The sequence below is a fragment of the Furipterus horrens genome, unplaced genomic scaffold (assembly GCF_987537825.1).
Source record: "Furipterus horrens unplaced genomic scaffold, mFurHor1.1.pri manual_scaffold_17, whole genome shotgun sequence".
Lineage (NCBI taxonomy): Eukaryota > Metazoa > Chordata > Mammalia > Chiroptera > Furipteridae > Furipterus > Furipterus horrens.
In genome coordinates this window covers 105640525-105667575 of record NW_028327187.1, presented here as the reverse complement: position 1 = coordinate 105667575, position 27051 = coordinate 105640525, and the positions used below count along the sequence as shown (strand labels likewise).

General features: G+C 42.0%; 1 protein-coding gene and 1 non-coding gene across 2 annotated transcripts in view; both read left to right on the top strand.

Annotated features, from left to right (window-relative positions):
• The window catches only part of PTCHD1 (patched domain containing 1), a 54639-nt gene extending 31158 nt beyond the window's left edge, over window positions 1-23481 (top strand). Inside the window, exons 2-3 of the mRNA XM_090264755.1 lie at window positions 10183-10843; window positions 21708-23481. Coding sequence (XP_090120881.1) covers window positions 10183-10843; window positions 21708-23362 — 2316 coding nt within the window. The 3' untranslated portion in view covers window positions 23363-23481. The remainder of the gene's footprint in view (window positions 1-10182; window positions 10844-21707) is intronic.
• LOC149991764 (U6 spliceosomal RNA) lies at window positions 6172-6277 on the top strand. The gene has a single exon (XR_016508705.1). It is a non-coding gene; the product is annotated as a U6 spliceosomal RNA (small nuclear RNA).
• Window positions 23482-27051: the final 3570 nt, after the last annotated feature.

Genomic DNA, 27051 nt, shown 5'->3' with positions numbered 1-27051 from the left:
TCTTTTATCCTCCAACAATCCTAATGAGATAGGCACTATTATTTTTCCACATTTTACAGATGAGGAAACTAAGGCACAGAGAGAGCTGTTAAGTAACAGCTTAATGTCCAAGAACAAACATCTACTAACTGCTAAAGCTGGCAGTTGAGCCAGGCAGTCTGTCCCCTCCATGCCACACTATACATCAACATTACCATCTTCCAGAAGGTTCAAGGCCATAGCAAGCTGAATTTGCCCTCCAAGACCTCTTTTCAGATCTGGAGGAGGGCAGCAGCTAAGACACTCTTGTGACTTTTAAGGTCAGTAGCTCTGTGTGAGAACAACAAAAAATATATATTTCCAGGGAAAACTGTACTATCAGGTAATACACTCTTATAAATTACATCAAGTACTCATTCCTGTAAAGCTGGTGGTCCTTTATTCAGGAGTGCTGTTTCCAGGTCATTAGGTGGAATCTTTTTCTTGTTTTTTCTTTTGTAAGCCTTAATTTTCATTGTTCGCAAGCTCAGTGCCCATTACAAACTTAATAAATCCTTTGAAGGAAAATTAATTGCCAAGGAGCTCTTCTGATGGAGGCACTTGTTCATAATCTTATAGTGTTAACATTGTTTTAGTTATTGGCAGTTTTAAAACTTCAGGGGTGTGGGTTGCATGGCATCTCTCTTTTTGTCTTAAACTGAAGCTATTAAAGGTGTGAATAGGAGCTGCATGCAGTGGCTGATGCCCCCAGTACCTGCAGTCTTACTTCTGCTTGTGGAAAAGGGAATGAGAAGCTATGTGAGATCTTTCCTAGCCCAAAACTGGTGTTTTTATTCCTAAAAGCCTGTCTGGTACCTCCAGACTGTCCCTTGGAAACTAAGTAGAATTGTCTGATACCCGCCTATGGAAGCTCCAGTTCTGACAGGCGTCTTGGAAAGGAGGAAGAGGGACTAGGAGGGAAAAGAACAGTCCCTCAATGAAGATCAGATAGATGAACCATATAAAATTTCCAACACTGAACCACTTTTTTTACCTGTACAAATGGCAATTTCATATAGTTTAACCCAGTGCTAAATGACAGGCCAGACACCTTTTATATGTTACCACACTTGATCCTCATAATGATCCTATGAGGTCAGGTTTATCCCCATTTTACAGATAATGAAGCTGAGTTAAATGCCTAAAGTCATTGTTTTCGTGTGGGTTTCCCCAAAAGTTGACCCAAAGTCAAGGACTCGATGAGAGTAGTATATTTGGAAGGCAATCCCAGAAAGCACTGGTAAGAGAATGGCAACATGAGACAGGGAAGGAAAGTAATAAGTTATAGGGACATTGTTACTCTGGAGTCTAATCCCTCTGGGGAACTCTGGGAAACAGTGCGAAACATATGCCACAGAGTCACCCCACCGTGAGGATTAGGAAGCTGAGCTGTTTATACACGAACTAATTTTTATTTTTTTATTTTTAAAAGATTTTATTTATTTACTTTTACAAAGAGGGGAAAGGAGAAAGAGAAGAAGAGAAACATCATTGTGTGAGAGAAACAACAATCCATTGCCTCTCACCCACCCCAACCAGCGACCACACTTAAAACCCAGGCATGTGCCCTGACCAGGATGACACCCAGCCAACCGAGCCACACTGGTCAGGGCTACACTAACTATTTTCAGTCATCAGTCCAGGCCACTTGGGATTCAGATAGTATGTTTATGTCCCAGTACTTCCACATCAAGCTAGAGCAGGTAAACGGCATGATATGTGTTTGCTGGTGTGCACTGCAGTGGAGAGGAGACGGGGAGGGCCCAGCTGTGTGTGTTTCAGTCCCACGGCCAGAACTACAGAGGCAGGGTTTAGATTTGTGGCATTCTGACCTCATAACTCATGTCTTTTCCACTAAAGCACAACATGTTGGCACAGCCTGGAAAGATCAGGCACTGCAGGAGAATTGGGAATCAACTCTAGGCTTGTATCTGGCCAGCTGTAAGACATCAAGGAGAGACCGTTCCGTGCCTCCCTGCTCTGTAACCACAGCTGTGTAGCCCTCTAGCTTACAAAATGTGTGCACGCCTATCACATCATTTGGTTCTCCTCATGTCCCTGAGACAGGCTAAAATCCATACACTTGCAAGATTTTTATAATCATGTGTTTACTCCATAACTGTTAAGTATATGTTCCAGGAACTGTTCTAGGTAATGGAGATGTAGTAGACCAGACACACACTCCAGCATGGTAAAACTCATATTCCAGTGGGGACAGCAACATAAAGAAACAAAGAGATGTATAATGTAATGTCACCATTGGTGTCATGAGAAACCTAAAGCAAGCAAAGATGAGGGAATGGCAAAGACATGCGATTCTTTTAATTGGAGGTGGGGTCAGGGCAGATGATTCCATTTGAGCAGGTACGTGAAGGAAGTGAGGATATCTGGAGGAAGGACATTGCAGGCAGAATGAACAGAAATATGGGCAGTGTGATTAGAGGCAGTAAGACATGGATCTGCTCCAGTCAGGCTGTGGGTTTTTGTTCTCAGCCCAATGGGGAACCATTGGAGGATTTAGAGCAGGGACGTGGCATGGTATATGTTTTCTAAGGTCCTTTATTTATGCATCTCTAACTCATACGGTCAGCAAGACCCAGAACCGGGAATCAAATTGAAATGTTCTGACTCCTGATCCAGTGCTCTTCCCGCCAGGTCCGTGGCTGTTCTCCAGACCTGGACACCCTTGGTATCGTACTTTGTTTTGTTTGTTTTTCATTCCTTTAGATTTTTTTTTAAATTTGATTTATTGGTGTGAAGTGTTTAATAAAATTACACTCTTCTACCTGCCCCACCCCCTTTCCCTCTGGTAATCACCATCCTGTTGTCTGTGTCTATGAGTTGGGTTTTTTTTTTTTTCTTAATCTCCTCACCTTTTTTACCCAGCTCCCTTATATATAAAATATAACGAACAAAATAAACTAACAAACAAAATAGAACCAGATTCGTAGATTGGTATCCTCTTTTTTTCTGTCCCTGGCATAGTTATTTGTGGTTTCCTGACCAAATCTTCAAATTGCTGGTACCCATTCCCCAGTCATTTGGCTCCTTGGAATTTCTCTTTGCCTCTTAGCCAATCAGCTTTAACATTCTTCCATTTCTGAGAGTATCTGGTCCTCGATGTCCATCAAACTCATGAGTCACAAATTTGCTAAACCAGAGTTTAAGCTTGACTGTGAAGATCAAGTGAGGAAGCAGGATTAAAAAATAACCACTCTAATTCAGAAATTTAACTTCACAGATTTCCAGAGGTCTTCAAGATATCAAGGAAATTTTTTTGGCACTCAAGACCAAGTATCAGACATGTGGTTCACTGCATCCCTTCTCATCCAGACCACTGTGGAATCAGGCAAAAGTGGCACTGAGATATTGTAGTTGCCTTTTCCTTCATCGTTATTATTTTGTTTCTAAACTCTCAGGTTTATTTGCTTCAGATCCAAAGCTGCTTTTTTTTTTTTTTTTCAGCCAAGGCTGTGGAAACAAACGGCCTGTTTGGAGAGTCCCAGTGTGGGGCTCTCTTGGCTCCCTTTTAGTGTCAACAATCACAAAAAAAATGTTCCCCCCCCCCCAGTAATGTCTGGAGAACAACAAACATGCCAGTCTCCCAGACCTGCACTGGCACTGCCTAGTGACAGAGTTACCCATTTGTCTTGTCACTGCAGGAGATTGGGATAACAGTAGGCACACACATATAGAAAGAGCATGTGGACAGACAGTCACTTGTTTGGCTACATCCACACCTTAAACTCTGTGTCCTCCGAACAGTTACTGTTTCAAAGGCAGAATGACATTTCTGTTCACTTATTAAGGGATGACTAACTTGCTTTTGGCTGTACTACAAATGAATCACGGTAACAATCCCCAACTTGCAACTTCTGGCGTTCTGATGTAATGCATTTCTATTAAAAGAAGAGGAAAGAGAGTGGGTGAGCGTGAGATCATGCAAAGACGGAACACAACAGCAAGGGAGCTAGCGTAATTGATGAACTTCAAAGACCAGATCCATCCCCGCAAGGTGTTTTCTTGTGTCCTGGAGGAGGGTACCTTGCCTGTCAGTGCCTATGCATTCAGTTACAGAATACAGACCCAGATTGAGACCTGGAATTCAGAGGGACTCAGTAAAAAAAAAAAAAAAAATTCATTTGGGGGTAAAAACCAGGCATTCCTTGAAAGCATTTTTTAAGCAGGTTTGATTTAGTGTCACTCTGAAGGTAAAATTAGGGGACACATGATACAGGTTAGAAAGGCAAACCAACAACCTCCCTTCATACATGGCTTTAACGCTAGGCAGCATATTTGGGAGCGGCAGAAAGAGGGGATTGGGAAGGTGAAACAAGGAAGGGAAGGCAGCCTAGAAAGATGAGGTGGTATCATCCGACCGACTGCCCCTAGGGAAGCCCCATCTCCTCTGAATCTCTCCTTGCTGCTGAGGTTGCTGGAGGACAGCTTGACATGTTAATTGCCCTGCCTGGCACAGTGGCCTTCCTGCCTTTCCTCTCCCGCTTTTCAACAAGAAGCAAATACAAAAAGAGCTGAAAGGTTTTGTAAAAGATCTTCCTCAGAGCCCACAGGTATTTTTCCTATGTTAATCACCTCTCAGGAGCAGACACTTCCTTTCTCCCAGATCCCTTCTGTACTCTCCTCTACAAGGTGCCCCTGCTGTCTTCTGAGGAAGATCTGAGTGTGCCAAGGAGAGGCAGAGAGGAAATTAGACTCTGGCCTGTCGTGACCAGCAGCCCATACTGGCTTTGTCCCAGGCCCTGGCAGAAGGGGATTAGAACAGCCAGAGTCCCTCCCCAGAACGGGAAATCACTCATAGAAGTGAATCTTTTTTTTTCTCTCCCCAGTAACCCTATCTTCCCTACCCCGTAGTTTTCCTTCTGGGTTTCATTTACTATCAGATCTGTCATTGACCTAAAAAAGAACTTCAAAGTGTTGTAAAAGCATACTTAAAGTAACTATAATAAATCTCAAACTGATGTTTATGAAGTTAACTCTCTCTCACCCAGGATCTGATTGTATAGTTTGTGGATGTCAGTCACCTTAGAATTATATTGTGTCAGAAGCAAAAGGATCTGTCCATAAGATTAGCGAGACCAACCTCTCTGTTGACTGAAGAAGTAGGGTGACATTCCTAGGGGCTCTGACCCTCCTTCCTAAGTAGCAGAAGCCAGACTTAATGCCTGTGGCCTTTTTTCTTGGTAAGCCTGTCTTTGAAAAGTTTTAAGTGGCAACTACAGAGGCCAGCTAGAGAATACGAAGTCAGTAAGCTCAAAACCCATCCCCTTCATCACCTGTTAATATTGCCATGTAATGTTGCTGTCTAAAGATGAGGTTTGCACCCTGGATGGGTGGCTCAGTTGGTTGGAGCATCCACTTGTACCGCCAAAAGTTGTGGGTTCAATTCCCGATCAAGGCACATACCTAGGTTGCGGGTTCAATCTACAATCAGGGCACATATGGGAGGTAACAGACTGATGTTTCTCTCACATCAATGTCTCTCTGTCCTCCCTCTTCTCTCCTCTTCTCTCTCTCTCTCTCTCTCTCTCTCTCTCTCTCTCTCTCTCTCTCTCTAATAAATATATTTTCGGGTGATGATTTTTTTTAAAAAGATAAGCTTTGGTGTTTTGGATCATTTCTGGTATCTCTTAATGGACCCCAGATCCCCAAGTGTGGCCATCCCACAGCTCAGCCATATCCACAACCAATCATTGAAACCAAATGGGCTGACAATTCTTCATTCTTTCCCAAGTCCTCTTAATCCTCATTAAAGTTCCAAAGTCGTGCTTTTCTATGGCTAAGCGTCCCACTGTGGAGGAAGGCCTCACTGAGAATCCTGCATCTGCCCTTTCCTCACTAGGTCATCTTAGCTGCATTATTGACATTCTCTAGGCCTCAATTGCTCCAGATATAAAATGGGAATAATAATTTAACCATTTCCATAGTCTAGCATTGAGTAAATTTTTAAAACTGTATAGAAAGTACTTAGCAGAGTAGTTACTATTACTATCATCATTCTTAACCTAAAGGGTGATGAAAGCAAAGAAGCAAACAATTTAAACAGTACATTCAGAGCCTTTGAATGAATCTCAATTTCACATTCAGTTCTGGCCTCTTTGGCAGCAAATATAATATGAATAAAAATATATTGTGGTGCTCACTTCGGTAGCACATATACTAAAATTGTAATGATACAGAGAGGATTAGCATGGCCCCTGTGCAAGGATGACACCAAATTTGTGAAGTATTCCATATTTTTCAAAAAACTGTAGTACATCTACACAATGGAATACTATGCAGCAGAAAGAAAGAAGGAATTCCTACCATTTGCGACAACATGGGTGGAACTAGAGAGAATTATGCTTAGCAAAATAAGCCAGGCAACAAAAGACAAATACTATATGATATCACCTGATACAGGAAACTAATGAACAACACAAACAAATGAGCAAAACTGAACCTGAGGCATGTAAACAAGAAAGAAACTGACAGTGACCAGAGGGGAGGGGGAGGAAGGAGAGAAGAGGGAAAAGAAGGGAAAGGGTCTAGTCAAGGAACTAGAATAAATGACCCACACACCTGGACAACAGGGTGGGGATTAACCGTGGGAGAAGGGGTGGGCAGGGTGCGGAGAAGCAATGAGAAAAAAAGTGGGACAACTGTAACAGAAAAACAATAAATAAATAAATAAATAAATAAATAAATAAATAAATAAATAAATAATATTGTGATTGGGATTGACAATGAATTAGATTTCACTAGCATAGAACACTTGGTGTTGTCTGCTGTTAGGATCTTCCCATTGTTCTGGACATTGTATCTCTTATGTGATTTTCATGTGTTGAGTATGATGTGAGCACCCTAAACTCAGGGAAATTATCCTGTTATTGACAACACAATAGATTCGATGGTAACTTATTGAATGTGTGTTGATGGAATAATTCAAAATGTATACATAGTTATAGAAACCTGGCTTATACGTCGATGAAACTATGTTAAGAGCCAGGACTTTGTGCTGTTTTCCCCTTGTTTTCCTTTCTGAGAGGAGGGTCTCTTGCCTAGCCCAATAATAAGCTTGTGTGGACTGAGGTTATCCATTTTGTGGACTGAGGTGTCTTGGTCACCATTTCACTGGCATGCTTTGATGTTTTCTTGTCCTTCTGTCCCCCTTCTGTCCCCAAAAGCAAAGACTAATTTAAAGGTAAAGATGACGTCACCATGAGCTAACTTGTCATCATGTTTACTTTCCTTTTCTTTTTCAGCGCAGACATTAAAAGTAAGTATTAAGCAAAAGAAATCGTAACTTTGATCTGTGGCCCCCTTTTTCCCCTGTGAATGTATCTAAGAACACCTACTGATGTATCTGCTGTCCTGAGTGGAGCTCCTTTAGGAAAGTAAATCAGGGCCTCTTAGAACCCTGTGCAGATAGATGTCCAAGGAGCCATGAGCAGTGTGTCTGCCCATGGCTACATGGATGGCCAAGAGTAGACTGTGCATGCCCGTGATGTGTAGGCATTAAGAACCAGAGATCAGAGGGAGTCTTAATTTTCCATTCCCATGCCTCTTATTATCTCTCACCTCTTATCCCAGACTCTCCCTGCCAGGTGGGTGGCCTCAGCCAACACCCCCTCTCTCTGGCTGCTTTGTCACTCAACGTCTCCATGCCACTCAGAAGCAAAAGTGACACATGTTCTACCCACCTCTCTATCAGAAATTCAAAGCAGCTGCATCTCACAGCAGCAGTGGTACTAAGAGTTAAGAAGCCTTCCCTGTCAAACCTCAGTAATGTTCTCCTTTTCCAAGCCTCCCTTCTATGCTTTGGTGGTACAGGGTCAACAAGGTACCTGCTTTCTTTGGTCAGTGGTCCCAGAGGTCATAGCAGTAGGTCAACAGAGTTGGCAGATCACTAAATAGTTTACAACTTCCCACCCAGCAGGGCACAGTCGCCTTAGAGAATGGATGGAAAATATCCCCTTGCTATAATTGGGTTCAGCCCTGTGGCTTAACACCATCTTATTTGGCAATCTTTTTCTCTTGACATATTTAGTAATCACTCTGAGGGAGATTTATTAGACTGTTCATGGGAACAAACAATGCACTAAATATTACACATATGCATGCTTCCAATACCACTCCTTTTCTAGCCTATTCTGAATCTCCCCAAGGTCTTTCTTTTAACTCTTATCAAAACTCTCCCTTGTCTTTATAAATTCCTCTGGGTTCTTCTCTCCTCCTGAATAACCCTTTGCATTTTGGAATGCTTTTGTAGTTAGGAGTTTTTGTAATCAAAATTCACTGGGCCATGCTTAGGGAAGAATGGATGAAAACACATTCTCACAGTTTAAAACCACGGAAAATATTTGCTCATCACCAATCTCAAAACAAAAATTTAGCATATGGTAAGAGTTTTGTGAAAATAGTCTCCTGGATATCTCTGGGAGAGAGAGAAACAGAGACAGGGAATGAACTCAAAATGTTTCAGCCAAACACAATACATGAATTATTGGTGCCCAGGAGGAGATGTGGGGGCGGGGCACTGAGAATCAGGATTCACAGCTCATGCTCTGTGCTAACTAAAGGACTCTGGCAGCTGGTACCCCTCAGACACTTTCAAAAACCATAATAAATATCCCACCTACCCTGGCACACACACAGCAAAAATGTCTCAGCAAATAATCCAGCTAGAACAAATTTAAGAGAAAATATCACAGAGATGCTCAGAAGGTTATGAGTTATAATGGAATATAGTATGGCAACCATGGATGTTTAGCTTTACATATGAAATTTTCTTCGTCAGTCATCAGATTTGCAATAATGGCTGTCTCTGCTCTTGGGAGAGCCTGCTCGGGGCCAGTCGTCATCCTAATGTACTCATTTACTTAACGCTCAGCTCCATGACCACCACTGGCCTGCTCTGGCACACTGGCCACAATTCATGGACAGAAGGCCTTATTTTCTCACCTTAGACTGTGGATTACACATACTCCTACATATCTGAACTTGAGCACTTCTGATTTTTTTAGGGCTGAGCAGTGAAAGCACAAATCCAGGAATTAGTTGTTAGCAAGAATCTTCATTCACCTGCTGGCATTGCCAACCTAGAGATATATTGTAAGTGGCCAGGAGCACAGGTTCTGGACCAGACTTCCCAGCTCACTCTAACTACATGTGTCATCATGGGCAAGTGATTTGGCTTCTTTATGTCTCAGTGTCCTCGTATATAAAATGAGACTAGTATTTTTACTTTACAGTTTCTTGTGAGGATTAAATGAAATAATCTGTAGAAAAGGCCTAGCACTGTGCCCAGCCCATCACAGAGGCTGTTAAATGAGTGTTGGTATGCCCAAGCGCACTTTGATTGCAGGCATACAGACCTGGGCATGGCAAATGTGACTGAGGGTGAGATGCATAGATTGAACCCCACTGTGTTCCCCTAGCATGATTCCCAAGGACCCCAGCAAGACTTGCAGTTATAGCTCCCTTCCCATATAAGCAGGCAAGGACAGCCAGAGAATATGAGGGCCCTCAAGGTGAACCTCTTGTCTTTTGTGGCAAGGAGTGATTGAATTGGATGCAGAAATCGCTTAGCTGCTCTACAAATCAACAGCTAGGGACGGGCCTGCAGAGACCTCTGCACGTGGAACTGCACCTCAGTTCACTTTTAACTTGACATTTTCAAGAGAGAGAAACTGAATGTCGGGCCTTTGTAAGAATTTTAGACATTTATAGACCAATTGAGTCACAAATGAAAACACCTCCTGTGGAAATAGAGGTGGTACTTTAACCCAGCACTTCTCAAATTTTAGCTATATCAGAATCTCCTGGAGAGCTTGTGAAACAGATTTCTAGGCCCTACCCCAGAGATTCTGATTTACCAGGTCTGAGATAGGGCTTGAGAATTTTCCTCTGACAAGTCCCCAGGTTGTGCTGATGCTGCTGGTCCAGGTATTGCACCATGAGATCCACTAGTCCAATGTGGGTTTTGCACCCTTACTACCCATTTCTGATGTAAGGTTATAATTCCATTTGAACTCTTTAACTTAGAGATGGCCTGAGTGACTGCCTACCCCCCAAAATACAGATATTTCAATCCACAGAGCTAATGTCACTGTGAGTGCCTTACTTTTGGTAATAAACACTGACTTTCATTTTCTTTCCCCATAGTTGCATGCTGCTGTGACCAGGATCCAGGTCCCCAGACCTGGTTTCAATTACACATTCGCCCATATATGTGTCCTGAACAATGATAAGACTTGCATCGTGGATGACATAGTGCATGTTCTGGAGGAGCTAAAGAATGCTCGGGCCACCAACCGGACCAATTTTGCTATCACATACCCGATTACTCACTTAAAGGATGGGAGGGCCGTATACAACGGGCACCAGCTCGGAGGCGTCACCGTGCACAGCAAGGACAGGGTGAAATCTGCAGAGGCCGTCCAGCTCACCTACTACCTGCAGTCAATCAACAGTCTCAACGACATGGTGGCTGAGAGGTGGGAGTCCAGCTTCTGCGACACTGTCCGACTATTCCAGAAATCCAACAGCAAAGTCAAAATATACCCTTATACGTCCTCCTCGCTGAGGGAAGATTTCCAGAAAACCAGTCGTGTATCAGAACGTTACCTGGTCACCAGCCTGATCCTGGTGGTCACCATGGGCATCCTGTGCTGCTCTATGCAGGACTGCGTCCGCAGCAAGCCCTGGCTAGGCCTGCTCGGCTTGGTGACCATAACCCTGGCCACTCTCACCGCGGCCGGGATCATCAATCTTACCGGTGGGAAATACAATTCCACCTTCCTGGGAGTCCCTTTCATCATGCTAGGTAATTACTGCCCTTCGCTTTTCTGGTTCCTCCTGCTGGCAATGATGACTGGGTTTCTAAAGGGCAAAGAATAGCCATCTAATGACTCGGTTTCATGTATAGTGTCTTCCTTTTGTCCTGGGACCAATTGCAGAAAGTGCTGGTGGTCAGTAAGAGGCAACCTTATTTGGTCAATGTGCCAGCAGTCCAAAGTCCTGGGTTCTGGCCCTGGTTCTCCATTAAGTAGCTGTGTGGCATTTAGCAGATATTAATCTCTGTGCCTCAGTGTCTCAGGTTGAGCATCCCCAGAAACAGACCCCAAGACAAGGATTTAGATACAAGTAGTTTATTTGGGAGGTGAGCTCAGGAAGCCCCAGGTGGGAAAGAGAACCTGAGACAGGGAAGGAAGACAATTCAGGGCATGTTAATGAGCAGGTTACCACTGTGGGCGCCTATGGCTGAGTCCTATGGGGGACTTTTGGGAGATCTCAGAGCACACTCCTCAGAGAGGCCCTCCCTCAGGAGTGAGGAAGCGGGAAGCTGGGCTGTGTACCTGGAAGACCTGTGTACAAGTCATTGAGAGCTCTCCGTGGGGTCGTTAAGACCCAGCACTTCCCAGGGAAGAGAGGGGAGCACATTCCTGCAGCTGCAGAAACCCCTCTGTTTACCAGTATTTGCAGTAAGAAGCCCTCAGTGAGGTTGAGACTGGTGAGGGCAACAACGGTAGAGCACTGGTAGTATCTGCTACCCTCCATTCCCCTGCCCGGAGATAGAGCGGACATGAACAGCACACAAAAGGACAGAAATACATGTATGGGGATGTACGGGAACTTGAAAAGCAGCACATGAGACATAAACAGAAGGAAACTTTTCCTGTCCTTGCTATGAACTCAGGAGAATATTTTTAAATGATGGTGTGACAGTCCCGCTATCTTCTCTCTTGGGGGCTGCAGGGATTTCCTGATAGAGATAATGCTCAAAACAAAGGTATACTGGTCATAATATAGCATCAGTGGCTGTCCCTGTGGTATTGACATGCCCAGCAAGGCTGACGGCAGAGTTCTCGCAGGCCGAGGACTCAGACAGTTACCTTTCCCCCCTTTCTGTGGCAACTTCTCATCAATTCCTTTAGCAAAGTTAAAATGTCATTTGGAATCAGATACTGATGTAACAAATGAAGTGGCAATTTTTGTTGGTTGAGAAATAACTATGCTGGTGTTCATTACTATGCCTTATGCCCTGTTGGGGGTAGCCAAAAACAAAAGAATTTCTTTGGGATCTCAGCTGCGTTCTGGTTAAGTGCTGCAGAATTACAGGCTGCCCTCCATGCTCTGCAGCCTATGGGAATTTAGACCCAGGCGATAAACAGGTACAGTAGCCTTTGAGGGGGAAGTGGGGCCCTGTGCAGTGACTGAGCAAGCTGCAGATTTAGCAGGTCAGTTTACTTATCGCTGCTGAACTAACAGAGAAGGAGGCTGCTGGGCTTCCAACTTCAATCTGTTAAGAAGGCAGCAGAAGTTGCCTCTTTAAAATAACCCCAAGACAAAGTGTGTCGGTTGTGAAATACAGGTTGGCTCCTCGAAAAGTAAGGACTGGGTATTAGCTCCCACAGAGGCTTGAGTCAAGATTTAAATTAAGATGTTTGCTCATCATTACTCACAGGCTTGGGATTTTTGTTGTTTGTTTGTTTGTTTGTTTTTAGCTTTTCATTTAAAAAATTGTGTTTTGTGTTGTGATTGTTTTTCTGGGGGACGGGGTGGAGATAAACAGAAGTAAGAAAAGGGAGGGGATCTCAAGGAAGACAGTAAGGTTTTAAGTTGAAGGAACAAGGATGTCAGAGCTAGAAAAATGACTTTTTTTTTTTGACACTGTAGGTAGTTTACCAGTGAGCTCAAACTATGATACAGTATTTAAGACTTCCTAAAACTAATTGTACAAAATGAAATAAAATTCCAATATATAGTGCTTCTTAATATTAATTTTTAAGTAAAATAAAATAGTAATATTAAAAATTTCTTAAAATTAATTTCACAAAAAAATCAGTTTCACTAAGCAAAATGAAATTAAATATTCAAAACCTCTTTAAATTAATTTATTAAGCAAAAGAAAGTACAATATTTACATTTTCTTAAAACTTACTTTTGTAGTTTTTAGAGAGGCTTTTGAATATCGTAAGTAAAAGTCAACCCAAAAAGGAATATACCAGGTAGTATTGGGGCAGAGAAGGACGTAAGAGATGGAAAGATGCTGTTAGCAGGGGAGTGTCTTTTAAAAAACAAATCCAGAAATAGTAGTGCCACAACCCTACAGAGACTGGGTATCACTAAACTTGACGTCAGAGTTCAATTCAGAAAAATCTGGCATTTGCCATGAAAGAGACCAAGCACTGCAGGCGCCCAATACTCCCTTGTTGGCAATTTGTGAGGAATGTTACAGGCATTGATTTGATGGCAGTTTTCCCTGCTGACTGTCAGTATGCAACCTTTCTGTACATTTTCAGTCCGAAGAGATGGCAAATTACTTAGTGACAACATGAAAGGAAACTACGTGGTTTGGTAGCTAAGGCCCAATCACTATAAATACTTTGCACCATCTAATGGGTGCTTAACATGCTCATAAAGCCAACAGTGCCTGGATTTAGGATGGTTGTTGCCCTTCTGTACTTCTCAGATAAACTCTTCATTCACAGGGTTTGATTTTAAAATAAAATATAAGCAATAGCACGTTTGGAAAAGCTGCATTCAGGGCCAGTGTTAAATTCTGGTTTTTTGATGACCAGTCCTAAAATGCCGACAGATATTTCAAATGACTAAAAAGAAATATAGTGCTAAGGATTTTGCACTAAGTCAATAAAGTGTCCAGTTTTTTTTAATTGGCTGTTTATAATGAAATGGCTATGCTTAAACTAAGCAGATTTAAGCAAAAAAAAATTTATATTTGTGTTCCCTAACTAGAATAGCAAATGAAATTTAAAAATTTATGGCCTCATTTAGAAGGAAAAGTATCTTAGAAAAAGGCTCTAAACAGGCATTTCCTTAGCTGACAATAGATTTTTAATATGATAAAGATTATAGATTTAAATTCAAGGAACTAAACATTCTCAGTGTGATGCGGTCACATAAGGCCAGACCTAGCCAAATGGCAGTACACTTAGAATGGAAAATTTTAAGACCACATGTGTCAAGCAGTGTTAACCTGACAAAATTCCAGAATAGGAAAGAATTTGGATAAACTCTGAGAGTTCACCATAATGGGATGTGACTGTGTGTTTCTAGCCAAAATGATATGTGACATCTCTGGCAGTAAGAATATATCCTACACAGATGAATCACTTTGGCAATGATGTAAGCATAGATACATCATGACTTAGAATGTTTTTAATCAGTGTCACATGTATTAGACAATCCCACTTCTGGAAAACCCCCTATCCAGATGAGTCAGATCAGTTTATTTCGAGCTGAAACCCTTAAAGGTCTACTGTATTATGCATGCTCATTGACATTATTAAGTCACTATAATTTGGAGAGGAGTTCATTGCACCACTAAAGCTTAAAGTACAATAATAGCCTTTATTTCCAAACTATATTGATATCAGATATTAAGATATTTGAACTGCCATTTGAAAACATATGACACTCATTTTAACCCATTGTGGATTTCCTTTGAAGGATGAGGATTTACACCATTTCCTACAGTTGCACATGATTTAAGAATTGGCATAGGTTTTGTACATGCTACCTCTCCTTACAGGCTTAGTATTTCCACAGCTTTGCTGATCAGACACAAATCAGGAAAGGAATGGAATGTTGGAGAATATGAAAGGGAACAGAAGGAAGGTTTTCGTCTTTCTTCATCTGGAACATTTGTTGCTTCATGTATATTCTGACCAGCTGAAAGTGAGGAATTAAAGTTTTGACAAAAGGTAGTTTGGATATCAGTTTATATGTGGATATGACAAAAAAATATTCTTAAGGACAAATGTTCTTCAGGTCCTTTCAAATGTATGGGATTTTGAGAACATCAAATGCCAGATCGTCTTCTTTCTGAATTATCCAGCCAGGCCACTTGTATTCAAGAAAGGGAAAGGAAGAAAGGATGTGATTAAGTGCAAGGAGAAAAGTAATAGCAGGGGTGTTTGGCTCTTTCAGATATATGTTCTAAGATTATCTGTATTTAGCAGACACCAGAAGATCAGGTTCAGTTCTCCAAGAATTTGTTCTCATTTGGTGCCACCTGGAATATGATGTAGTATATGGAGCTCAGGCTTGTAAAGGGGTAGAAGTTCTTGTGCAATAAATGTAGTTCTAAGTGAGAAATTGCAACTCAGTTACTTTTGCTCTTAAACTTAAGCAAACCTGAAAAGTTTTACTTTCCTGATTGGTATTCTGATATATTTTTTAAGTCATGAGAAACAGGGGTTGGCTAGTGGGATCAGCCAGGTAATAATATAGTCCAAACCATATGAAATTGCCAATATTCAACTATTTTTGACCTACAAAATTGGTACCAATATCTGACCATATTTGAACCTAATGGTAGATTCTAGCCCCTTTTCTGCAATGATTGGTGTAGCGGCACGAGCATTTCTTTTCCTTACCAGTAAAATAAATTTCACATCAGGCTGCCGTTCATTGTGGCTGTGGGTATGTATAATCTGGGTGCATAATATATATTATATATCACAATAGTTATTTTATATATCATATGCAATATTATATACTATGCAATAAGTTCATGTTGTGTGTATAGATATATTTTTGTGTTTACATAACATATTATGTAGTGTATATGCTTTGAATGTTTGAATACCATATATTTACCTATTATATAGTATATATTTCATATGTCTTCTATATGAAAAGATATTACGCAATGACCATAGCATATATTATGGGCCATATTTGTACACACCAATTTTATATAGTGCTGCACATACACAGTATCTAAAGACGTGATCCTTAAAAAAGGAAGAGCTATTAGCAAATTCATTTCTTGGACTCTTATTTGCAAGTCCTTAGTAAAGGAAAATCATTTCTCAGATTAAAACACAGTGCAGTGATTAGAATTACCAAACTATGACAAGTCTCTGGTAGAAAGAATAAGAGGTGGATTTGTCCTGGTGTGAGCATCCATCTTAACTTAAGCAGAGCACACCGTTACTCTCACTCTTCACTGTGAGACAAAGCAGGCTGTGATAAACCAAACAAGTCAGCATAGAAAGTAAATGTTTATAACTGGCAAAGTGTAAATGTAACCCAATTAATGAACTTCCCCCTGAAAATAGATGTTACTCAACCCAGACATATCCACACTTTAAATTTCTTCTGGAAACAAGCAAAAATCATACATTTATGTGGATGTCAGTCAAGGAAAAGCATTTTGTAAACATGAGCTACGTTTTCAGCAGATGTTGCTCATGAAGTCATTATACTCAATGGATTATCTGGAAGAATGTAGTGATTTTATTTCCATGTATGAAATTTAGCACTGCCCAGGCTTCGCTGTTTCCTGATACTAAATGTTTTTGCCTTGAAACTGAAAGGTCGTCCATCAGCAAGCCATCCCATTTCACTGCCTCATCTCACCAGCTACCCCCTTTTTTTAGGAACTCAGGATGAGGAAACCCTGCCAGTGTGGAAAGGGTTAAACTGGGAGGAGGGCCTGCAGGCACCAGCCTCTGTGCTGTGGCTGAGTGTGCAGGGGAAGGCGGGAGCATCTGGGCCTAAAGAAAAATCTGCCTTATAACATCCAGATGTCCAAAAAAGATCAGTTTGCCCGTGATCGTTCATTGACAAAAAATATACAAATCACCCAGACTGCCTCTGATAACAAAACCATTAAATACACTTAACACAGGATTCACTTTCTGAACAACTTTCCAGCAGTATACCTACGGGGTAAAGTTAGGTTAACTCTCAAGTATTTGTTAGCAGATTCCTTGTGTTAGTGGATTATAAACAAGCCTTAAGGCTTTGCTCAGGCCCCAGGAAAGGGTCAGGATGAGAGTGAGATTTAATCTGTGAGTGTTCCTGAGACTCAGCCTAAGTGACTGGAGGAGTAGCCAGTTGAAATTTTTCCACCATTAGTGTTATTTATTATCTATGCTGCTGCTTCTTTTCATTGGCCCCAAAGTCTGAAAGTTAACTACACATAAAGATATCAAATTCTTTGGAAAACAAGAAAAATTATTAGCCTCAATCCTTTAGCATTTGAGTTTACTAGATGACGATCTTAAAGTCCGCTGCTAGTAAAATTTAAATTGCACTCCTGGTACGAATTGTGTTCGAACATTGGTGAAGCGCTCTAGTATTCCCCAGGGCCTGGCTAAAGACCTAGCTGCCTTCAGAGCATTCACTCATGAATAATTAGAACTTGGACCTGTGTGTGTATGTGTCTTGACACATACTGATATGCATGTAACTATACAGTCATGCAGTGAAATCAAAATAGAGGCAAATATTCTTTTTTTAGATTTTTTTAACAAGGTTACTTTATTTTATTTCATCTTATTTATCTGTTTTTAGAGAGAGGGGAAAGGAGAAAGAGAGGGAAAGAAACATCAATGTGCGGTTGCCTCTCATGCACCCCCAACTGGGGACCTGGTGTGCAGTCTAGTCATGTGCCCTGACTGGGAATCGAACCAGCGACACTTGGTTCGCAGGCCAACACTCCATCCACTGAGCCACAGCAGCCAGGGCCTAGAAGCAAATATTTTTAATGTGCATTTAGAAGACAACTGAATATGTTAAAAGCTTCTTTATCTTCAAAATTTGATAGCATCAGTATGTGTTGTTTAACAGTTCCCTTTGGCAACTAACTGTTCAGCCTTAAGTGTTGTGACCGTAAGAGGGAATGGCCTAGGACATTGATCTGTTCCTGGCATGCTCATCACGCTCGTTATGATACAGTCTTTTACTTCTAGGTCTCGAGCTACGGACCTGCCCCTCTGGTGATGAGCCCTGGCTCCCATTACCACTGTAGGGTCACTGGTCAGCAAGGGCGAAATCTGTTTGGAACTTCCTATTTAGGTAGCTTCCTGCATGACCGCTGCTGCTAGAGCGTCCTCGTGAATACTGAAGATGGAAAATGGTCCCTTGCCAAAGTGATGTTTTGTGCCAGTGACATAGGCCCCGTGGTCAGATTTCATAGGAAAGCTTATAGAGCTCCAACTTCATGGAGAAAATTTAATATCAAGAGTTCAAAGCAGACGGCAATACTTGATTTTTTAAAAGATTTTATTTATTTTTAGAGAGAGGGGAAGGGAGGGAGGGAGAGAGGGAGAGAAACGTCAATGTGTGGTTGCCTCTCACGTGCCCCCAACTGGGGATCAGGCCTGCAACCCAGCCATGTGCCCTGACTAAAAATTGAACCCACCACCTTTTGTTTCGCAGGCTGGCACTTAATCCACTGAGCCATACCAACCAAGGCAATACTTAAGCTTTTAAAGCACCTTTTAAACACAGGGAAAACAGTAACCAAACCTCTGAAAAGTCTCTTCAACCCACATGTAGTATCTGTTCACCTGCATCTGTAAGATACAGCCTCAGAGCCCTGCTTGCTGGACCCCAGCCCTGAAGTTAATGCAAGTGATGAATGGTGGTGATGCTAAAGAAGGGAGGCAGCTGCTGAGAGAGGGAAGTGGAGAGGGGCAGAGCCTACCAAAATCTTCCTCCCCTGCCTTTCCTCAATTTCCACTGGCCCACTTTCTGAAGTGGCTGTAAAGGACAAGGCCCGGGCTGGCTGGAGAAAAAAGTATGAAGGGATCTGTCCCTATAAAACCCACCTACCTATGATTTCCTCTTCACTTCCTCTTCATTTCTAGTCTCTCTCCCATTCCCCACACCTAAGGGAAGCTGCTTCAGTAGATCAGTGTCCCAGCCAGGTTTGCATGTAAAAGGATACCCTTGAAGGCCAAAACCAAAGGGAATGGGCTATAATTACAGGCAGAGCAGGCATCCCAGGGTGTACAGTAGGGAATTCCTCACATCCTAAGGCTCTGGGAATAGGTCTCCCCTTGAGGCCAGGGAACAGGGGCTCTACAGTTCAGCTGTCCTTTAGGGTAATAGGCCGACCTCGTCACCATAAATAACCAGCTGTGCATCAGGGCTGCTGCCAGGATGTTATTCCCTGAGAGGCACCTGCAGCTGTGTTGCCTCTCATCCCTCCCTTGACTGACTGAACTTCAGGAGGGAGGCCCGGTTATGGTGTAGGCAGTTGTCCCTGAAGCCCAAAGAACTCTTCGAAGACATCACACAACTCCAGTTTGGGGTTAAAGGTAAAGGTGTCTGTTAGGTATGACTTGAGAAACAATAATCCTGGCCTATTAGGAAGTGGGGGAAAGCCAATGCTAACAAACAGCAAATGCTGAATGATCAGTAGATCAGTAGAACAGAGTCTTTCCCAGGGCCCCCTTTTCCGGCCTCTGTGGGTGTCTGCATGCACACCCTTGTAACAAGAAGAACAAAAAAAAAAAAAAAAAAAAAAAAGCATGGTTTCCAAAAGTCCCTGAGAATAAAATCTGAATTCTCTCTGGAACTACCCTCAGAATGAAGAGCATACATGAAACCAGTTAAGATTCAATAAAAATAATCAAAATATAGAACAGGGCATTTAAAATGCAGCAACAGAACTCAACAGACAAGCAAACAGCCTACTTCTACCTTTCCTTCAGTTTATTTACATTCTGGACCCTCAAGCCCCACCCTTTTCACCTAATAACTCCGTTAATTCAAATTTCTTTTCTCCATTAGCTTCTAAGATTATTCAATAGTGAGGTAAGAAATGTATTCTTACTGTATTTTTCAATCAAGGTCAGATAATGTCATTAGAAAACATTACACGAATTCTTTAAAAGGACTGTAAAGCAGATTTCATTTAAATTCTACTCTATGGCTAATTCACATCCTTCTATACGCATCCTTATTTTCTTAGCATATTTAATGATTCAGTACTAAAGCCCTGTTTGAAAACTTTTTTTGTTGTTGTTTCAAACATGTAAATACTGGGGAAAAAAAACTTACACTTGCCATTTTCAGTGAAACTCTAAATTGTGTTTTGCCCATCAGAACTTATTTGCTCCAGATGAAACGGTCAATACTGTTTCCCCAGGTGTGGATGCCTCAGAGATATTAATCCTCCTTTTACCTTCATTGTCAAGGGGTCAGTTACTTTTAACCAAAGGCTGGTTGGTCCTTCCTGACAACACAGTGGAAACAGACTTAATAGTTTTTGCTCCTGAGCCTAGATGTTGACTATCTAAAACATAATTAATAACAGGTTGCCAGTCAACAAGCACATTTTTTGCATCATGTATGGGGAGTTGGGGCACCTCCAATTTCATAGGGGCCACAGTGCTAGTCATCAAATTGACAATTTTGACCTGACCTCTAAAAGTAGCTGCAAAATGATGCCTAGCAAATTAATATAAATGCCAAATCTCTCTGAAGAAACAAGCCTATATAATAACTATAAAATGGGCACTTGGATTTGAAGCCAAGATTTCACAATAAGGATATAAATACCAGCCTGCGCACAAGGGAAGACGTGCACTCAGTTATTGTATACACAAGATAACAGTGACTCACTTCACTCAGCATTACGCTTGGCTGGAGATTTTAAATTCCTTTTTAAAAGAACAAGACTATTGTACCACAGGGCAAAGATTTTATTACCCTCAATAATGGGATCAAATATGCCAAGGCGTAGAAGCAGAAAATTAGATCTGCTGATCCCAGTGCCAAGACAGGGGTTACTAGAAGCCATGATGGGTCACTTTGGTGGGCTCTCCAACATTGCAGTGGCCTGGAAACCCAGGGAAGCCCATCAGGGAAGTGTCTGGCTCCAACCAGGAGAAGTGAGAGAAGTCAAGCTAGATCTGGTGTCAAGAAGTAGAATGGAGTCAAAACATGGGCATTTGCTCTGCTTCTGCTATTCTAGGGTCACTGGAATACTACCCCGGGAAGCAAAGGCACTAGGGAGCTAAGGAAAGAGGTTACTGATATGGCTCTCTCCCTCGGAGGCTATTGCCAAATAGTGCCAAGAAGCCAGAAGAGTCACCCCCTACTTGATTCATCATCTTTGAGTAACGAAAATTGGTCACACGGATCCCTGAAGACAAAATACAAACCATAAACCTTCAACCTGAATTTTAATTTTTATCAATTGCAGGGAAAGTTCATATGACTAGTACTCCTTTCATTTTTCCTGTTCATGCTAACTTATTTCTTTTTTTTTTTTTTTTTTTTTTTTTTTTTTTAGCTGCTGTCTGGTTCTCAAATTTATTGCTTCCTGCACTCATACTTAGGGAAGGGGGAAAACAGAGGCTGTGATTTGGGTTCCTGTCAAAGCTCAAATTAAATACAGCACCTCTTTCCCTAAAGCCCTCTGCTTGGCCAGACTTAGATGAGATGATGGGATGTAACTCAGAGCCCTCTGCCCACTGCCCTCCTCTGTGCTGACCTCCAGCCAGACTTGTGGGGATGGCCAGCAAAATGATGAACTGGGCACCTTCTCTGCAGAGTTCCACCAAGTAAGGGAAACAGATACTCTGCAAACAACACCACCAACCTTAAAATATCGATGCACACAATCCCCAAGAGACACAGGCACAAGTCTACTCAGCTTTCTATAGGCAAAAGTCCAGCCAGATTTCTTGACCCAGGAGAGAGCATGAAGACTCTAGCTCCTCTAGCTGCCCTCTGACTATCCATTAGCATTTATGATTCACCAAAACATGGGCGTCTCTCCCCACAGGAGAAATCATTGATATTTACCTGTCACTTGTCGCACTAGGACTGGTTCTATTTCCCTTGACCCAGTAGTGATTCCTCTCTTTAAAGAGATTAGTCTTTTAAACTTTTGATCTGGTCTTCTTCTGCCCCCTCAGGTCATGGACTATATGGGACTTTTGAAATGTTGTCCTCCTGGAGGAAAACCAGAGAAGACCAACATGTTAAAGAGAGAACTGCCGCAGTGTATGCAGACTCCATGCTGTCGTTCTCCCTCACCACTGCCATGTACCTGGCCACCTTTGGCATAGGGGCCAGCCCTTTCACGAACATCGAGGCAGCCAGGATTTTCTGCTGCAATTCCTGTATTGCAATCTTCTTCAACTACCTCTATGTACTCTCATTCTACGGTTCCAGCCTGGTATTCACTGGCTACATAGAAAACAATTACCAGCATAGTATCTTCTGTAGAAAAGTCCCAAAGCCTGAGGCCCTACAGGAAAAGCCGGCATGGTACAGGTTTCTCCTGACGGCCAGATTCAGCGAGGACACAAGTGACGGCGAGGAAGCGAACACTTATGAGAGTCACCTATTGGTATGTTTCCTCAAACGCTATTACTGTGACTGGATAACCAACACCTATGTCAAGCCTTTTGTAGTTCTCTTTTACCTTATTTATATTTCCTTTGCCTTAATGGGCTATCTGCAGGTCAGTGAAGGGTCAGACCTTAGTAACATCGTAGCAACCGCGACACAAACCATTGAGTACACTACTGCCCAGCAAAAGTACTTTAGCAACTATAGCCCGGTGATTGGGTTTTACATATATGAGTCCATAGAATACTGGAACACTAGCGTCCAAGAAGACGTGCTAGAATATACCAAGGGGTTTGTGCGGATTTCCTGGTTTGAGAGCTATTTAAATTACCTTCGGAAGCTCAATGTGTCCACTGGCTTGCCTAAGAAAAATTTCACAGACATGTTGAGAAATTCCTTCCTGAAAGCTCCCCAATTTTCGCATTTCCAAGAGGACATCATCTTCTCTAAAAAGTACAATGATGAGGTCGATGTAGTGGCCTCCAGAATGTTTTTGGTGGCCAAGACCATGGAAACGAACAGAGAAGAACTCTATGATCTCCTGGAGACCCTGAGGAGACTTTCTGTCACCTCCAAGGTGAAGTTCATTGTTTTCAACCCGTCCTTCGTGTACATGGACCGATACGCCTCCTCTCTGGGCGCCCCCCTGCACAACTCCTGCATCAGTGCTTTGTTCCTGCTCTTCTTCTCAGCATTCCTGGTGGCAGATTCTCTGATTAACGTCTGGCTCACTCTGACGGTTGTGTCCGTGGAGTTCGGAGTGATAGGTTTCATGACATTATGGAAAGTAGAACTAGACTGCATTTCTGTGCTATGCTTAATTTATGGAATTAACTACACAATTGACAATTGTGCTCCACTGTTATCCACATTCGTTCTGGGCAAGGACTTCACGAGAACTAAGTGGGTAAAAAATGCCCTGGAAGTGCATGGGGTAGCTATTTTACAGAGTTACCTCTGCTATATTGTTGGTCTGATTCCTCTCGCAGCTGTGCCTTCAAATCTGACCTGTACACTGTTCAGGTGCTTGTTTTTAATAGCATTTGTCACCTTCTTTCACTGCTTTGCCATTTTACCTGTGATACTGACTTTCCTGCCACCCTCTAAGAAAAAAAGGAAAGAGAAGAAAAATCCTGAAAACCGGGAGGAAATTGAGTGTGTAGAAATGGTGGATATTGATAGTACCCGAGTGGTTGACCAAATTACAACAGTGTGATAGTGTCTGCTTGTTATATTTTCACCCTAGGTCTTATCCAGAGCAAAGAGATTATGTTAACAAAGAAAATTTAAAGTTTTTCTTTCTTTTCTAAGGATAAGAAAGAGGCACTGATTGCCAAAAAAAAAAAAAAAAAAAAAAAAAAGGAGTAAAGGACAAGGGGGGAAAATGGGCATTGCATATTTTCAATCTTTAAAACAAAAGATTGTGATAAGAAAGAATTTTTACACACACACACACGCACACACGCACACACACACCCTAGGAGACTTACAGTCTCTTAAACTAAGATCAAATAGAAGAAAGATTATTAGCAAGCAGAATCCTATTTTATTCGCACTGCAGATGTTGCTGGTCTTGCGACAAAAACCTACTGATTGAAAGGTCAGCTGCCAAGGCAGAAATAGCTTTAAGCATTGTTCAAACAATAAGGCTTCCAGAACTTCTGCAGAGCAATAGCTCCAGGCAGGGTCTGTTGTTTGGGGTTTCAGCCGCCTCATCTAGCTCCCCAACACCCCCAAGGAGATGCTTGTGAAAGTTCGGGCCAGTAAAAGCAAGCCAGAACCTCAGAAGCAGACATATGGTGGAGTGGCCATCACCATGGACTGAAATAGAGTCACCCTTAAATTCACCCAGGTGAGGCAGTTTTGTTGTCTAGAATGAATCTATTAGATCCCCCCATCAATATGCTTTTAACATTTGTATGGTTTGGTTAATATACCTTTAAACCAGTGACAGCTCTAGCATTGCAGAGTTGGGTGATTTTATTTTGGAATATCTTGTTGCTTGTCACCAAATGGATCTGCTTTATTAGTTACAGCTCTTGGCAGGAGGCTCTGAGTACCCAAAACCACAGAGCCAAACCCAAATACCTGGCACACTGGAGGAAAAGCAGGTGTCTTCCTGAACCCAGAGACACTGTTTCCATTTTAACAGAAATATGGCCAGCTGGTACAGCTGTTTCTGGTCTGGCCCTACATGCATTTTTTGCGTGGGTGCCCAGAAACAAAATCTGCCCACGCCTAGCTGAGGAAGGAGAAATGAACACTGAAATGGTTATTTGCCGGAGCTTCCAACTTGTAGCACCAGTCTGCCTTCGCTATGACACACGCCTGCTCAGAGACACAGGAGAAAAGGTTCTTTGGTGGGCGCAAATGCTGAAACTGAGAAACTTTGTAAAACCGCAGGCAGGGAGATAGAGGGCTGAAAGGGAAATAGATGGAATGACAGGAAGATTTACAAATCTATCAGTGATGAAGGTCAAACTTGCCTGCTGAACTGGCTGCACTTTCACCTTCCTGCCTCACCCCATGCCTTTGTTGGTGCCCCTCTACTTCACTGCATGGCCCTTCTGCACGTCAATGAGCCTAGATGTTTATACTGTTGACTTGCAGTATCTGCAGGATCTAAACAGAAATGGTTTGATCTGCAGAGGCTATGTTTGTTGCCCCAGACCCGTGCATTTCTTTATGTCTATAACAGTGAAGCTAAAAGCTGGTCACATTTTGAGGCAACTATCTACAGTATTTTTCCCTTTTAGAGATGTAGCTTATGTAGACATCTATAGCAGTAAGCATTTCCCAAAAGCACCTTACCTTTTTGGACCTTAGCAGATGTACTGTGCAACTTTCCCATCCTCCACAAAGGAGGAAACAGACCTAGGAGGATAAAGCGATTCACCCAGGATCACACCACTTCAGCATGCCTAAGACAAGGCAGGCCAATTTTAGATTTTCTCATAAGAGGGCTATTACTCCCTTCAAAGTACATTTCCAAGGAAGGAACACAGGACTTTGTTGGCCACAGGGCAGATCTTTTCTTTAATGTCTGAGTAATTGTTTGGGATTTAGATTTGCCATTGTCTTTCCAAACAGCAAAAACACCCAAATGATTCAGGTGTAATCGCACCAAGTGCAAACCTGTGCTTTCTGTTTTACGTGCTGTTGTTCACACAGTTCTAAATACATGTGCAGTGCACCACACACTTGTTCAGTCTCTTCTGCAGACACACTAAGCGATCATCCCAACATGTTATGCACTCAACTAGAAGATAATGAGCTTTAATCTGAGGACAAGTACAGTCCTCAAAAAAGGGCAAGTTCACATAGCAGATCTGTGATCAATTCTCCAAGGGGCCTACAACTAGGCTATTATTTATAAACACGGCTGAAGAGGGGATTGGTTTATTCTTAAATCATATGTTGCTAAATCATTTTCTGAATGGTGTGTTCTAAATCAGCCATTGATTTAGTGTCGGCCACGTGGAGCACCTCGGGTTAAAACGACTCCACAAAACTGATACGACACACACACCAATTAAGTGGATTTAGCTGAGAATTTCATCATTCAATTTGGTCAGCTGGAATGACTTACTGTGGAACTTTGTTTTATGACAGACAGTAGTTTTCCAACTTGATTGAGTCTCTGTATTCCTTGGGATATTGTATTTTTAAATGAAGGGCATTTTCAACCTTGTCAGCTTCTCTTTTCAACACTTGAAATCAAGGCTTATGAAATTCTGGCTGTGGAATGATTTTTTTTTTTTTACTGGGGGACTCTGCATGCTAAGATTTATTATTATTTATTGTTAGATCATTATTTATTTGTTAATATTGGTTATTGATTATTGCTCTGACAGCATTGGTTTAGTCCCAGTTTAGCCCCACCATGGAGAAGATACTTTAGAAGTAACTCAAAATCATATCCCTATAAAATCTGTCTTTACTTCATGAAATTTTACTTTTTCAATTGCTGTGAAGAGGGAAAGAACGATCCTAGCAAACACTTGCAAAAGTTTTATTTTTCAATTAATTCCAACCAAGACATCAATATTCACTTTACCAAAGAAACTTATTTGGTTGGTTTTGAGTTAGCGTTTGGTGTTTGTTTACCAAAGAAAATATTACATTCATCAAAAATATTTCTCCTGGTCAACTTAAAAAACAAACAAACTGTGATACTTGGGCTTTCCTGACCATTCACAAGGGAAAAAAAAGTCAGGGTAAGGATGATATTCTCTCATTGAATGCCATTCAGCAGAAGATATAAACTCACAAGAGACTTGGGGTTTACAAGAAAGAAAACAATACTTGAAATGGGGCATTATTGTTTAGTCCTACAGCAATGGTCCAATAAGCAGCATAAGGGCTCCTCAGGCTGAAAGGACCACATGTTTCCCACAGAAAATAAGACAAACCCTCATGCAACTCCCTCTCCATTGTTCCAGCACATAAGTTTCGTATTGGTTTGGTTGAGGGTTTTGGGGTTTTCTGGCTTTTGTTTTGCTATGGTTTGGTGTGTGGTGTTTGTTTGTGTTTGCTTCTTTTGCTCCTGCCTTTCCTACTACTCTTACCCCTTCAGTTTTTCTGTCAAAAGTGAGAATCTGAATCCAGCCTCCATGGCTGCAGTTATTTATGCAACATACTGCTCCAGACAAGGCCCTTGATAACTCTTATTTTCACTAACCAGCACCCAGTCGTTCTAAGTGGTGTTCTGGGACCCTGACCCCACCTTTCTCCACCCCAACCTGTGTTTATCTCAAGAATGGGTGGGCTGGGCAGCCGCCTTGCGGGTTTGGCGAGAGGCAGAGCCTTTGGTCACAAATGGTATCCTCCTCCTAATGGCTTTATTCCTTCGGATCCTATTAAAGTAGTCCTGCAACTTGCAGCAGTGTTTGATGTCTGTGAATC